The 14,074-nt window shown below is 41.9% G+C and overlaps 1 protein-coding gene across 6 annotated transcripts in view; it reads right to left on the bottom strand.

Moving 5' to 3' along the window:
* Positions 1–1,090: 1,090 nt before the first annotated feature.
* Positions 1,091–14,074, bottom strand: part of AFF2 (AF4/FMR2 family member 2) — a 494,138-nt gene continuing 481,154 nt past the window's right edge. For all 6 annotated transcript variants that reach the window (XM_031660490.1, XM_017953742.3, XM_017953743.3 and 3 more), the window contains 3 exons: positions 12,200–12,252; positions 5,056–5,246; positions 1,091–1,383 (listed from right to left, as the gene is read on the bottom strand). In XM_031660490.1, coding sequence (XP_031516350.1) covers positions 1,262–1,383; positions 5,056–5,246; positions 12,200–12,252 — 366 coding nt within the window. In that variant the 3' untranslated portion in view covers positions 1,091–1,261. The remainder of the gene's footprint in view (positions 1,384–5,055; positions 5,247–12,199; positions 12,253–14,074) is intronic.

The following is a 14,074-nucleotide window of genomic DNA, read 5'->3' on the forward strand; positions in this document are numbered from 1 at the left end:
GAGAGTTTGGAGTTTTCTTAGGAATTTTCATGGAAATTATTCATGATAATATGGACTTTAATAAAATCAGTAATTGTAATTCAGTCAAAAGTTAATGAGCCAAACAAAGGAAAAGGAAACACAGATAAGAGAAAAAAGAAAGTAGAAAACGGAAACCCTATAAGAGAGAAAATGCAAATAATAATTGAGGAAGTCCAGATTTTCAAGCCACTAGGAAGAAAACTGTATATTATTACTTCTAGGTAGTGATAACTTGATTTTGATTTTTGTTTCCATAGATTTGAGCAAAATACAATTTAAAAATCCTGCCAGTTATGGACCCACTTACCAACTGTGTAAATGTTGTTGTTGTAAAGGAGGCAGAGGTGTGAATTCCTTATTGGACACTTTCCAGACCTCTCTTAACTCCCAACTCTAAGTCTAGAGTGTAGCATTTTGGCTACTAAAGCATGCATCAACCAAACTGTTCCTCAAAAGGAGAGCTTTGCACACAGAGAATCCCAGGTGAGGATTTACACTTCAAATAATAGAGTTGAAAAATACTGATGCCAGCTGATGCCTAAAACTTGTCAAAATAAATGTCACCCTTTCTTCTTATCATTAAAATTAACAACATAGGGAATAAGGAAAGGGATGCTAGCAAGAAAGTCCTCTGGTTGTGTGGCATAGCATCTTTTTAAGAGTAGCATTGCTATGCTCATTTATTTTCTCGATACTCTTGATTTCATGATGTTGCTACATCTAACCAGTGGGTTTTGACAATGAAAATTCTCACCTGAAGATTGAATCTGTGGGATACACAAAAGTTTAATGATAGATTCTGAAATATGTTTTTTTCTGGGTATAAGAGTATAGTTTGGGGGATGGTCCCTTGTGTCTAAGTTCTCATGTATATGTAAGACCACTTGTTGCATTTCTCAGGAGCCTGTCTTTATCACAAGTGCTTCCCATTCTTTGTTTTGGGTAGTGTGGGCTTAAAACAATATTGTAGGGACTGTCATTCCATGAAGCACAAAAAGATGGTGGAATCTGAGGATTGCATATCAAATGCTAAAAAAAAATGACTAATAAAACATACACTGCCCTTAAGTTGTAGTGTCAACTTACAATGACTTCTGTTTTTCACAGATAACAAAAGAAGCATAAAAACAAACATAACCAAAGAGAACTTTCCCCAATGAGTGGAGTTCCACCAGTGACCATCAGTGCGCTGGTAGAGGTAGAGTGATGGGTCGTGATGCTAGAGATAGGAGAACACCCACTACAACAAGTGGGCATCAATGCGCAGCCAACACAGTCCTTGGCGAACGTAGCGGACAAGATTGGTCATGCTGCTGTGCTGGGTCAGAGGCCCCATCAGGGTGTCCAGATCACCAAAGAATTCTGAAAGGCAGAGCAGTCCTCAGTTAGGCCTTCATAGGATATCATGAAAATATGCACCACATTGAGAAGCTGCTTTCACACAACACCACAACCACATGGACAATGGAAATGTGATTCATTTGTCCCTTCATTCATTCGACAAACATTTATAGAGTGCCTACTAGGAGACCAAAACTCCACAAGTTTATCAAGCCCCATTATTTTAATCTTTAGTGAGCTCCAAAAACTCTGCAGCACGTAATAAATTTATGTTTTCATTGATTATACATTTATATTTAGAAAAGGGTATTTCTACACAAAATTGTAGGGAGCCATGGTCTATCTAATGTCAAGCTGTTTGTCATTCAATGTGTTACTGAATTGAAAATATCCTCTTTTCCTTTTGTCTAAATGAACCGAGTTTACTGAGTTTTCTTGGCATGGTCTAGACAAGGCCCATGAATCTGGGCATTAATAGTAGCCATCAGCCTCCACAGATAAATAAACATCAAGGGGGAATTTGATTTTGTAAGTCTTCTTACCAATTTCATTGGGGATGGAAAATGGCCTGCAAGTATCTTGTCACTTAACAACTTTTCCTGCCCCTGACCTAGGACATGAGTGGTAAGAATGCCCAGCTGATTTTCCCTTGGTTCTCTTAGGGAAGGGGGCAGCCCTGAGGCTACACTACTAACTAGCGTGACTGGAGTTTTGGAATGTCTGCCTTACGGGATAGAAGTACTATGTGGGAAAAACTATATGATCTCTAAAAACTTGCTAGGTGTTCCCTTTTCATGTATGAATTCATTTGCCTGGCACTTGGTTATGAGAGAGCTCTCTGGCAAAGGAAGCAGCCTCATCTATGTGCTGGCTGGCAGCAAGGAATCTGTGTCAGGGGGTGGGGTGTGGGGATGGGACTGGAGACTGCCCTAACATGGGATGCTCTCCTGCCTTCTTGGAAAGTGATTTCCATGCATGGGTTACATGTGCTTGATTACTCAGGAGATGGAATTTCATCAAACAATGCATTTATTCTTTATGTTATATATAACATATAGGATCCTTCTCTAGGTGTCAACCTCATTTGATTATATGATACTTTTTAACCTGTACTATGCAATAAAAATAATTTCTTCTGATAAAAGAGTAAATTATTTCTGGCATCTAAAATATTTTCCTATGTAATACAGTATTAAGGAAAATATTTAAGGACCTAGTCATTGTTGAATGAATGTGAGCCTCATATGAGCCAGGATGTTCCCTCGGTATTCTGTACAAAGCTCTCTGGCTTTCTTAATTAGACACCATTTTAATAACTGCTCCAAATGAACAGTATAAGCAGCTGGGCAGGTAAGCTTCTAGACCAAAGGCCAGGGGGCAGCATAAGTGCCATTGGCTCATTTCAGCACCAGAACCTTCTACAATAAGTAATCTGCAGCTGCATGGTGGGCAGTATGAGGCAGGAGTGGAGACCTTTCACTGGGAGAACCAACTTCACCCATCTCCACTGGGTAAAACACGTGCAAATACATGGTTGTCTCCAGTGCGATGCAGAGCTGCAACCAAAAGGGAAGCTCCGCAGTTATCTCACTTCTATACAGACAAGGTAGATGTGAATAGAATTCCCAGAGCTAAGTAGATCAGAAATGACAAGGTATGAAACTCAAGGCTTTGAGCAGAAGATTTCACACTAGTCCTCTCCCCCGTCCACTGAAAACCCCAATGACAACATTAACAGGACATATTTTCTCTCTGCTCTCTCATAACCAAATGCAAGAATGACGGGGTTGTTTTCATTCAAAATGACACAGAGAATTTAGAAACTCTTTGACACACTGTGCTAATGACAAGATTAACACCAGTTCACCCTAACCTCAGCACAGCCACCACATTGCTCCTGGAAAGTTCTGAAGTTAATTTAGAGGGAAATAACCAGATTTTGAAAATGGATGCAATGATAAAGGAAATCCATAAATATTGAACTGCCCTCCAGTTACTGATACAAAATAAGAGAGAAATAGTGGAGGCAGACATGCTAGACAAATCTTAAGTTGTGTCCATCTTCACTTGTAATTCTAGAACCCCTGGATGACTCTGGTTGTATAGGCCAGTTGTCTCTGAATTTCCAGAGGTGTAGAAAAGTAGACAATTTAATAATTATCCATTGCTCAGATAACTGGTTTGGGATTTCACCAAAGGTCTCTGAGGACCTGTCATTAATTTTGTTCTCTAGATGTGCAGTGTAGCCTATTAAGAGATGAGAATCTGGAATCAGATACTTCTAGATTCCTGCTTCTAACGAGCAAGAGCTGTGATAACATGGGTGAGTTTCTTAATCTCATAGAGCTTCAGTTTCCTCATGTATGAAATAAGGACAAATGAGACAACAAATGATAAAGCAATAGTGCAGTTCCTGGCATATAGAAATTGCTGCACAAACCTGTGGAACCAATACATGCAGATACTCCCAGGAGTCAGTGTAAGCTTATAGATGCATTGAGGGGTGAGGTCTCAAACTATGGAATGTGCTTTGTGAGCCACAAAATCTTTGAGTTATATAGATACATAATATTACGTAGTAAGGAAAGATAATAAATCTTTGTAGAATTTCTACCTTGGACTCAGAATTTTATACTAGGTGCTTTACACCTATTATTTAATTCAACCCATCTCTATCATCCCTCTGGAAAGTTTCACCATCATCATCACTGTTATGTCCATTATAGAGATGGAAGCTAGGAAGTAGCTCACAGATTTAACTAACTTGCCTAGGTTGCCCAGGTAATGCATGACCCAGGTAGGATTCAAACTTAAATGATTGGGTTGCAAAATCTGCATCCTTCCTATTCCAATGAGATAGTTTCCCCATGCTCAGCGATACAATAGTAATGGGTAGCCCACATTTGTCCCCACCTTGACTGGTGCGGAGCAGTCTGTGATTGCGGGGCCAGAATCAGCCAAGTCAAATGAACAGCTGGGACAAATGTGCAGTTTGATTTTACTTCCCACCTTCATTAGGATAGTGAGGCTTTGTTGTGATCCTCAATGACAGCTAAGGTCACAGATGTCAGCATGAGTCACCAAAGACCGCGGATTCACTCTGGTAAAGCAGGGTCCTCTTTGCATTTGTTTTGTAACAAAGTTCAAGTGTCATCATGAACAGCACCCTGATTCTTCATCCCAGTCATCAGTGTGTGAAAAGTACTAGCTGAACTTTGGCCCTTGCTTCCAAATGCAAGCTGTGTTATCGTGTACTCAACTGGAGCTAGTAATTATAATGAAGGTTGAAGGCCTTAGTTCAACCTCACCTCTCAAAATAATAATAGTAATAATAATAATAATAATAATAATAATAACAGGAGCCAACAGGATCATAATTAATTTGTAAATCATTATTTTTGTCTTTGCCTCTGTTTCTCTGTGTTGATCCTTGTCAGTGAGTGAAATTCAAAACACATCACAGTTCAAATTAGTTTAAGATTTAAAGGAGGACAAAATTCCAGGGCTTTTTCACTCTTTCAGGAATAACAGGTCACTGTGTCAGCCCTGAGCAAACTCTGTCTTCCCTTATCTAAGTCCTGGAAATCAGAGATACAGAAAGATATAAGGCCACCAAGTGCAACTCAAGTCCTTTAAAGTGAAGTTAACTCCATCGTGGTCTGTGAGCTATATGGGTAGAACAGATGAGCATACCTTTGTTTTCTCTTGTCAGTTTGTCGGCCATATCCCAGTGTTCATAGCCCCGTAACACATTGCTAGTGATGTTGACGTGGCTGGCAGCCATGTGGTGAATGCGCTGGGGAATGGTGACTGGGCCGTTGTTACAGTTCCCCATTGCGTTGATGGGGGAGACGTTGTTGAGAGACACTGGGGATGGAGTGTTCCTGGGGAATGGAAAGAGACAGGCCTTGTTAGGCTGGTAGGAAAAAGTGACAGTGCCGGGCGCGGTGGCTCAAGCCTGTAATCCCAGCACTTTGGGAGGCCGAGGCGGGTGGATCACGAGGTCAGGAGATCGAGACCATCCTGGCTAACATGGTGAAACCCCGTCTCTACTAAAAATACAAAAAACTAGCCGGGCGTGGTGGCGGGCGCCTGTAGTCCCAGCTACTCGGAGGCTGAGGCAGGAGAATGGCGTGAACCTGAGAGGCGGAGCTTGCAGTGAGCCGAGATCGCGCCACTGCACTCCAGCCTGGGTGACACAGCGCGAGACTCTGTCTCAAAAAAAAAAAAAAAAAAGTGACAGTGGGGTTCTAGGCCTCCCCCATCGCGCTGGGATCTCATCAGAATGTCATTTGCCGGAGTGAAGTTTAGCATAGTGTACATATGTGAAGCCCCATCAGAGTGGAGCTTGTTCTTACATCCCACTGACTCTTCTCACAGTACATCTATAGCTTTTGTCAATGCAATAGCTTTTGTCAACACAATAGCTTTTTCCAGAGGCTCTAGTGGATACAGAGATTATTACCACCCCATACCTGCCTCATCTGACCAAGCCACCCAGAGCTACAGTGCCAGGCTATAGAATGAGGCCCACTCTTCTTCCTTTCTAACATTAAACACCAAAGTCTCCACTGCCTTTGACAACCACCGAGGACTCCATGCACACCACTGCTTTTGTCTTCAAATACCAGAGAGGACTGAGTGGATATTTCTCCAGCATTAATTCTACCCATAAATATAGCTCTTCCTTTGAATACATATAACAAGTGTTGTGATGTTTCAGAGAAACAGCCAGCTCAGAGCTATGATGATTTCTCTACCTGCTGCGGGAATGGCTATCAGCAGTTAGAAAACACTTGATGTCCAATATTGGTCTATCATCAATGTGTTTCGTGGAAACCACAATGTCAGTTTGCTCCAAATACAGGTACCACAATAAGCAAAGTGCAATTCTTACAGCCCCTCAAGGAGCAGTATTTGGGAAGCTGGGAAAAGTAGTATTCTCTCTCTTTAGGATTCTTTAAGACATGCTACAGAGATGGGCTGTTAATTGCTGACTATTTACCTGCATGCTGATTTATAAAAAGAAGTCTTCAGAGTTTCCACTTCAGAGAGTACTAGTGTTTAGACACACATTTTCATTACATTCTTTAATACTTGCAACAAGGAGTCACCTGCTGGCTGCATACAGCATAGGGGTCGTTTTTCCTCCAGGGCCCAGGGTTAGATCTGGCTACCTAAGGAACCTGAAGGCTTGCCCAGGAACAGTCACTAAAGCATGGGTGGCTTCCTGTGTGCAGGAGCAAGGTCTGTGTGCCCCTCTGCTTCTCTATCCCCCTCCAGTCACACTTTGAACATCTGCCCAGGCAAACGCATCAATTTATCAGGACAGAACATAATGAGTGAGTAAAAGAAATGGACGGAAGATGTCTTCAGGACTCCATGAATCTGCATGTTTGAAAGAATCTCTTCCTTATTCCTCTGAACACACCTTATCACACAATCAAGTAACTCTGTCTCCTGCCCCACCCCCACCCCCTTACCAGTTGCTATTGTTGGCAACTCTAGTTTTCCAGGGTGGCTCCCAGAACAGGTGTGCACCCTGATGGGCAGCACATACAGATGATTTGGGGAAACAGCAATCGCAGCGTACCAAAATGCTGAAATGCTGCTGACTAGATCTGGGAACAATTACAACTGCAATGCTCTTGAGACTCACAGGCTGTGCCTACAGCTATAGGAGAGAGTTGGACCATTTCTGCAAACAGAGTCTATTTTCTGGCATGTTCTGGTCTGGTCTGAGGGAGCAAATTCGTCCTCACACTTGCTCTGTGCTTGTCTGGTGTGAGTGGGTTCAAGAGTGTTCCTGCTATGTTTATAATTTCTGAGCTACTTCATTACTTCTTGACAGAAAGATTTATTCTTAAGGTAGAAGTGGGATGAGGAGATGTCCAAGCTAAGGGGTCTAGGCACAGAAGACAGTGAAATGACAAAAAGGCAGTGAAAGCTGGGTTTCTTTGTTGTGGTAGGTTGCAAAAGCTATTTCCTAGTATTTTTCCCCAGTGGTAGTCATTAACTCTTAAATGTCAATTCATGGCAAGAAAGAAATACTTTCTCATTTGTAATTCTTAAAGAAAATGACAAAGCTGTCATGTGCCACAAATGTTGAAGGAAGTTAGAAAGACATGTGGCGTGTGCCTCTAGTTGCAGCTACTCGGGAGGCTGAAGCAAGAGGATCGCTTGAGCTCAGGAGATTGAGGCTACAGTGAGCCAAGATCGCACAACTGTGATCCAGCCTGGGAGTCAGAGCAAGGCTGTGTCAAAAAAAAAAAAAACAAAAACAAAAACAAAAAAAAAAAAAAAAAAAAAACAAAGCCAGGCACAGTGGTTCATGCCTATAATCCCAGTACTTTGGGAGGCCAAGTGGGGCGGATCACCTGAGGTCAGGAGTTCGAAAACCAGCCTAGCCAACATGGTGAAACCCTGTCTCTACTAAAAATACAAAAATTAGCTGGGTTTGGTGGCACACGCCTGTAGTCCCAGCTACTTGGGAGGCTGAAGCAGAGGAATCGCTTGATCTGAGGAGGCAGAGGTTGCAGCCGAGACACTGCACTCCAGCCTGGGTGACAGAGTGACACTCTATCTCCAAAAAAAAAAAAAAAAAAAAAAAGGGAAAGAGACCACATGGTTCAGGGAAAGAGGTACTGGAATCCAAGGAGATCTGGAGTCTAGCCCTGGCCCTGCCATAAAATTGCTGTGTGCCCCTGAGCATATCCCTTCTCCTTGCTCGGCCTTACTTTTCTTGACTGCAAGAAAAGGCAATGATCTCCAATCATGTCCAAGAGTCACAAGAGAAACCAAATCATCTCTCTTTATCACATACATCTTGAAAAGCCCTTTTTACTTTATCACACTGAAAGGTTATTGGGGACTTTTCCCCCTACTATTCTCTAATTTATTTATTTTAAATACTCAGTGGTGGAGGCAAGAAGAGCTAGGATAAGTGTCTGTTTTCAATTGTTACTGTTCTCACACTGGGCTCTAAGGTCTGACATATTCTGATGAGCATGTCTGCACACTACATTGTGCTCATTAAATGAAAAGCTGCCTAAGAAGTTGTGGCTGTGGCTACAAGAGGGCTGATGCAGGGCCCACTCACTTCAGTATGCTCTCCAACTCTGACTTAGCTTTCATCACTGCGTAGAATCATCACTGTTCTTTGTGTCTATCTACTTGCAGATCTCACCCTTTTCTCCATATTTCCATGACACATGCAAATGAGCATGTGCACAGAAGCACATGCTTCCCACCACTTCTGCCACTACCACCCTGGTCCAACCCACCATCCTCTCACCTATAAGCCATACCCAGCCCTGCTGTTCCTTGAACTTGTCAGGCATGCTCCCTCCTGCTTCAGAGGCAGCTGCCATCCCTCTGCTTGGAAGAAATTCCTCCAGTATTGTTATGGCTTGCTCTACCATCATCCTTCTCTAACATCCCTACTCAAGATTCAGCATGGTACCACTGCTCCCTCCCCTATCCTCAGCAGCCCTTTTTGCCTGCCTTCCTTGTTTCAGTTTTCTCCATGACACTTCCCATCACCTAGTATGCCACATGTTTGTTGTTATCTTTTTCCTTTAACAGAATGTGACCTTGATGAGGGCAGTTTTGTTTTGTTTTGTTTTGTTTTGTGTATTTCACTCTGTGCCATACTTCAGTATCTAGAACAGTATCTGGCATATATGTTCTCAATGAACACCAGTTGAATAAATGAATGACTTGCTTCTATTCTTTATTTAGTATCTACTACATATAAAGTGCTCTGGAAGGTAGAAGGAGAAAATCATATATAGCATGAGGATAGGGAGTATATCTACAAAAGGCTTGGCAGAGTGTCTCACACAAGGTAGGAACTCAATACATACTTGGGGAATGATAGGGTGGATGGCTACTTATTGCAAAAGAGCAAAGAGTCTAATAGAGGAGCAAAATACATTCCTTTCTGGAAATCTAGGGTAAGTGCCAAAACTGTGGTGCTAACCGAGTGCTGTGGGAATTCTAGAGGCGGGATCATTATCCCTTCTAACTTAAATAGGTAACAATTACAACAATAATCATGGCAACAGTAGCTGCAGCAGCCATCATTTGTTGCACAGTCTCTGTGTGCCAAGCATAGTTCAGGGCTTCACCAATATTCTGTCTAAGCCTCATCATAACTCTGCAGGGAAAGTTCTGCTGCCACTGTTTCTGGCCTCAGAGAAGTTCAGCTCCGTCCTGAGGGCCACAGAGCCTAAAGAGCTGAAAAGCCAGGATCTAATAGCAGGTCCATTTTCCTCCAAAGCCCATTCTTTCCATTCTCTTTCCATTCCACCAGGTCACTTCAAAGTACTGCCATCCATGTTTGCCCAGCTTCTTTCTTTTTAATATCTCTCTGTGACATTCGAAATTGTTGCTTAGCCTTTTTAGACTCTGCACAATGTGGATTCCAGAACCCTGTATCAAGAGTCAGCAAATCTGGCCCATCTTGTGTTTCTGTACAGCCTGTGAGATCTGAATAGTTTGCAAAAGATGAACATTTGCAATCAATTTGTTGAGAGGGGACACTAACTTTGAACACCAATTAAGCAAAATGTTATGAAAAAATTTTATATTCTTCGTTCTTCTTACCAATAGACTTGTATTTCAAAAATTATACATAATTGGTATTATATTTTGAATCTTATCAGTAACAATTTTGTGAAAATTTGTGTTCTCTCATATTTTTCTTCATAGTAGCCTTGGTTTCACCTCTTGACACAAAGCCCAAAATATATAGTGTCTGATGCTTTAAATAAAAAGTTTCCTGGCCCCTGCTGTAAACTCAGCAGATTTTTCTGCTTCTTCTTCCAATTGCTTCTTTGCACTTCTTTTCCCCAGCTTCCATGGAAGCAGTTCCTGAATGTCTGTTCTCAACCCTCTGCTCATCTCTCCATATAATTTCCTGCGGAGCCCTTAACCACTTCTGGGCAACTGACTTCCCCAATTGCTAGCCAGCCTAGGAGGGTTTGAAGTCAGAGGGTGCTGCTCCTGGAAGGTGCTGTGAGAGTCCTCCATGGGGGACACCACCCTCATTCACAGGGAAACAAGCCATAATCTTGCTTGCAGACAAGAAGCCCTTCCTGGTTATGCAGGGAGCCCTAAGCTCCTTCTCCTAGGCTTCCATAGCACCTTGTTCATACCTGTCACCTCCTTCCACTGGACTGTGTGCTTCTGGAGTGCAGGGACCATATCAAATTCAGCTTTCTATCCCCAGCCCATCGTGCTGCAGATGCATGCAAAGCATTTGCTGAATGAATGAGACATAACCCCTGAGTGACTGTTTTGAGTTGCCTCACTCAAAAGCTCTGTGACCTACCAAAGGGCATATGCTTTCTTCATGCAAAATCTGCTTAAAAATCATTTCAGGAGGCTTTTCGTGCAACTTCACAAGCTTAGGTTGTGTTTGAGTTCTTTCATTTCAGAATTAAAACAACAAGAACAACAACAACAATAAAAACAAACAAAAAAAAATGCATTTTTTTCCCACTGACCCTTTAATAGCTGCTTACCTGCCCTTGCCCTTACTTTACTCTGTGCTCAGAGAAAACAGTTTTCTCTGGGCCTTTCTCTGGTTATTTTTATTTTCTGAACTTATTTTTTCTCTTAAGAGACAAGCACTCTTTCCCTTTTGTTCGTCAATATAAGAGTAAGACCCAATTCAACATTTTAAACAGTGCTTCCTTTCAATGCAGTAATTGAGTTAATGTGTAGTTTTCAATGGATCTGTTCCCTCGCACTGAAAGTTTTTATGATTTCAAAGTAGAGTTCATTGTCACATTGCTTTTGGAGTGTGTTTTCTAGATATTTATAAAGTGGCAGTAGAGACTGTTTTATTCTTGAAGAAATTATTTTGATCAGAGATGCAGGAATTTTGAAATGATGAAAAACTGAAAAAGCAGCTTGGAGTTATAAAATGGTCTATGTCCACAGTCATCTAGTTTCTCTTCCCATCACTGAGGGGTGTGGGCTTGGGCTGGTGAGGGGTGTTTGGGAATCAGAGGAGAAACTGATGCTCAGGCAAGTTTAGCTAACTTCACGTCTGACACAGAACTGGGATTCAAACTCACTCTCTATAAGAGACATCTCTTCAGTGGGCCTTCGAGGACATTGGGTCCAACCCCTTCATTTTAGCGATAAAGAACAAGCCCAGAGAGAGGAAGGGGCCCTCTTAGCTTACCTTGTAAGCCAAGGGCAGCTTCAGCACCAGGTCAACAGTTTTTGGGCCCCTACTCCACTGCTGCTAAGACTGAGCTGTCCCAAGCAGATAGAACTCTAAATAAGGCCTCAGGCACAGGTGAGTTCCCTGAGTCTCTGATCAGCATTATAGTGGATGCTTTTCTATCTTCGATTAGGGCATTTTAGTATTAATATAAAGATTATCATGAAGGCTTGGATAATTGGCTGACCAAGTGGCTTCACATTTTCAGCACTATTATGCCTTTGGTTTTATTAAACAGCACTTACCATATATCAATGAATATTTCATTGGTCTTTCATTATTGAATGAATCATTGAAAAATCAGCACAGTGGAGTTAACTTTATCCTGCCTCCCTAAAATGGCATAGTGCTTGCCATCTTATTAGCAGATACTTTTATGGCTATAATTTGGCTTAAAGATCAAATAGTTAAATAACTCTGAACCACATCTTTTTAAACTTTTCTGTCTTGCCATTAGCCAAAGCCTGGCTAGAATTTTGTATGTACAAAAATGACTGTAGTTCTAGAATTGACCTTCACTCCTGACTTGTCACTGCAAAATATTTGGGGTCTGTTGAATCACTCATCTTCATGAAAAAGCAATTTTCACAAAATACTTACTTTCCATTGCCAACCCATGGAGATGGGATCTGTGCGACTTTTGAAGCATTTTGCTAAAAGAGAGAGAGAGAGAAAGGGAAATAAGGACATCTATTTTGTGTTTTATTAATTCAGAAACAGATGGAAGTGTGATTTAGAGTACATTAATATTGATTGCAGCATTTCGGGATGCAGAGCTGGGATGTATGTGCACGTCAGCACACCACGACGCACACTCGATGAAAATAGCTGGTTAGGATAATTAGTGGGCTCCAATCAGGACCATGAAAGTCACTTGATGAAAGATCTTATACACTAAAAGGCCCAGTGAAATCAGACTCGGTTCTCCAAGAAGTGGTTTAATTATCCTCATCTGAAATTTATTCTGCAAAACAAGCTCTTCAGAGTACAAGTAAGCTTTTCACCTTTAGCTCCAGTTGGAAACTTTTTCCCTGGGATGCAGAGTGAGCTGTCATTTCTAATAATCCACGAATGTGTCAAAGCCAAGCAGTATTTTCATTTGTTTGTTTGTTTGTTTTCAGGAATCACCTTGATTTGCTATATTTACATGGAAACTCTCATGGCTAAAGAGCTTCCCTATTTAACAAAGTGACTGGTCCAGGGCTGCATTGCAATCGAATACTAAACATGCCTTTGTTCCTCTGATGGAACTGGGCTGGTTTAAAGGATGGGCTTCCTTGTATTTTCAAGACCACACACTTGTGGATCAGAGGGAAAACTGACATTCAGCATTACCACTACAGGACAAGTATCAGGCTCATTGTAATGGCCTAGCCAGGTGGAAGGTCAAGCAGCACAGATGGCCACAACTCTTGAGGCACTGTGCCTGACTCAGACCTGCTCTCGGAAGTTACAACCCCAGTGATGCTCATCTTCTGCCTCTTTGCTGCCAGCCCAGCCCCCTTTACAAAAGGAGGGTCAGGGAAAGAGTCAGCATTTTCAGGAGTCCAGTGAGAATGGAACACTTCTCTGGAACTTTGTAGACCCACACCTAAGGTGCATTCCGCAGACTCCAGTTTTTAATCTCAAGAAAGCTCAACACACTCCTAGATGAATGAATTATTTAATATTTGTTTGGAGTTTTGCAATACCCTGTAAACTACATAGGGCAGGCCAAAGAGGGCAAATATTACATCAGTGGGTCTCAAAGTGTGATCACAAGAACAGCAGCAGCAGCATCACCAGGGAACTGATTAGCAATACAAATTCTTGGGCCATGCCTCAGACCTACAGAATCAGACACCTAGGGACTGGGGCAGAACACTCTTGTTTCAAAAGTCCTCTGGGGGATTCTGATGCCCACTGAAGTTCAAGAAAGAACTTTCTAAAGCAGAAGTTAAGAGTGTAGACATATGAAGAGAAGAGGGCCTGTTGTACGTGACTCCCTTTTACCCACATGAATACTAGCCTTATGGCATTATGGCCACACCACATAATAGCTGGGGAACTTGCTCCTTTTCCCAACTGTGCCACAGCGTCTTCATAAAGCTGTGCACTTCCACTCACTGTATGTTTCATGTAAGGCCATAATTTTGCTCATTTCAAACAACTACTTTGGTATGATTTAGCCAAGAAGTCTCAGGCACTTGATAAAAAAAGAAAAAAATCATGTCCTTTTCTTTTTAGACCTGCCCAACAGAAGGAGCATTGAGTCTCCCCAACTCTAAATCATGACTGGTGTTGGAGGGTACAGTGATCAGGCCTAGTATGAAGCTGCTGTTTGCAATTTTTACCTGGGCTCATTCTCAAATTTTGGCTTTGCATTTTGAGATTGCCTTTTTTGTGCTTGCAAGTTAAAAGCCCCAGTTCCCAACAATATGGCCTTGTTTGTTTGTTTTGATAGCCAAAGCAATCAGTTGTTTTTAATTACAGCTA

This window comes from Papio anubis, chromosome X (genome assembly GCF_008728515.1).
Source record: "Papio anubis isolate 15944 chromosome X, Panubis1.0, whole genome shotgun sequence".
Taxonomy (NCBI): Eukaryota; Metazoa; Chordata; class Mammalia; order Primates; family Cercopithecidae; genus Papio; species Papio anubis.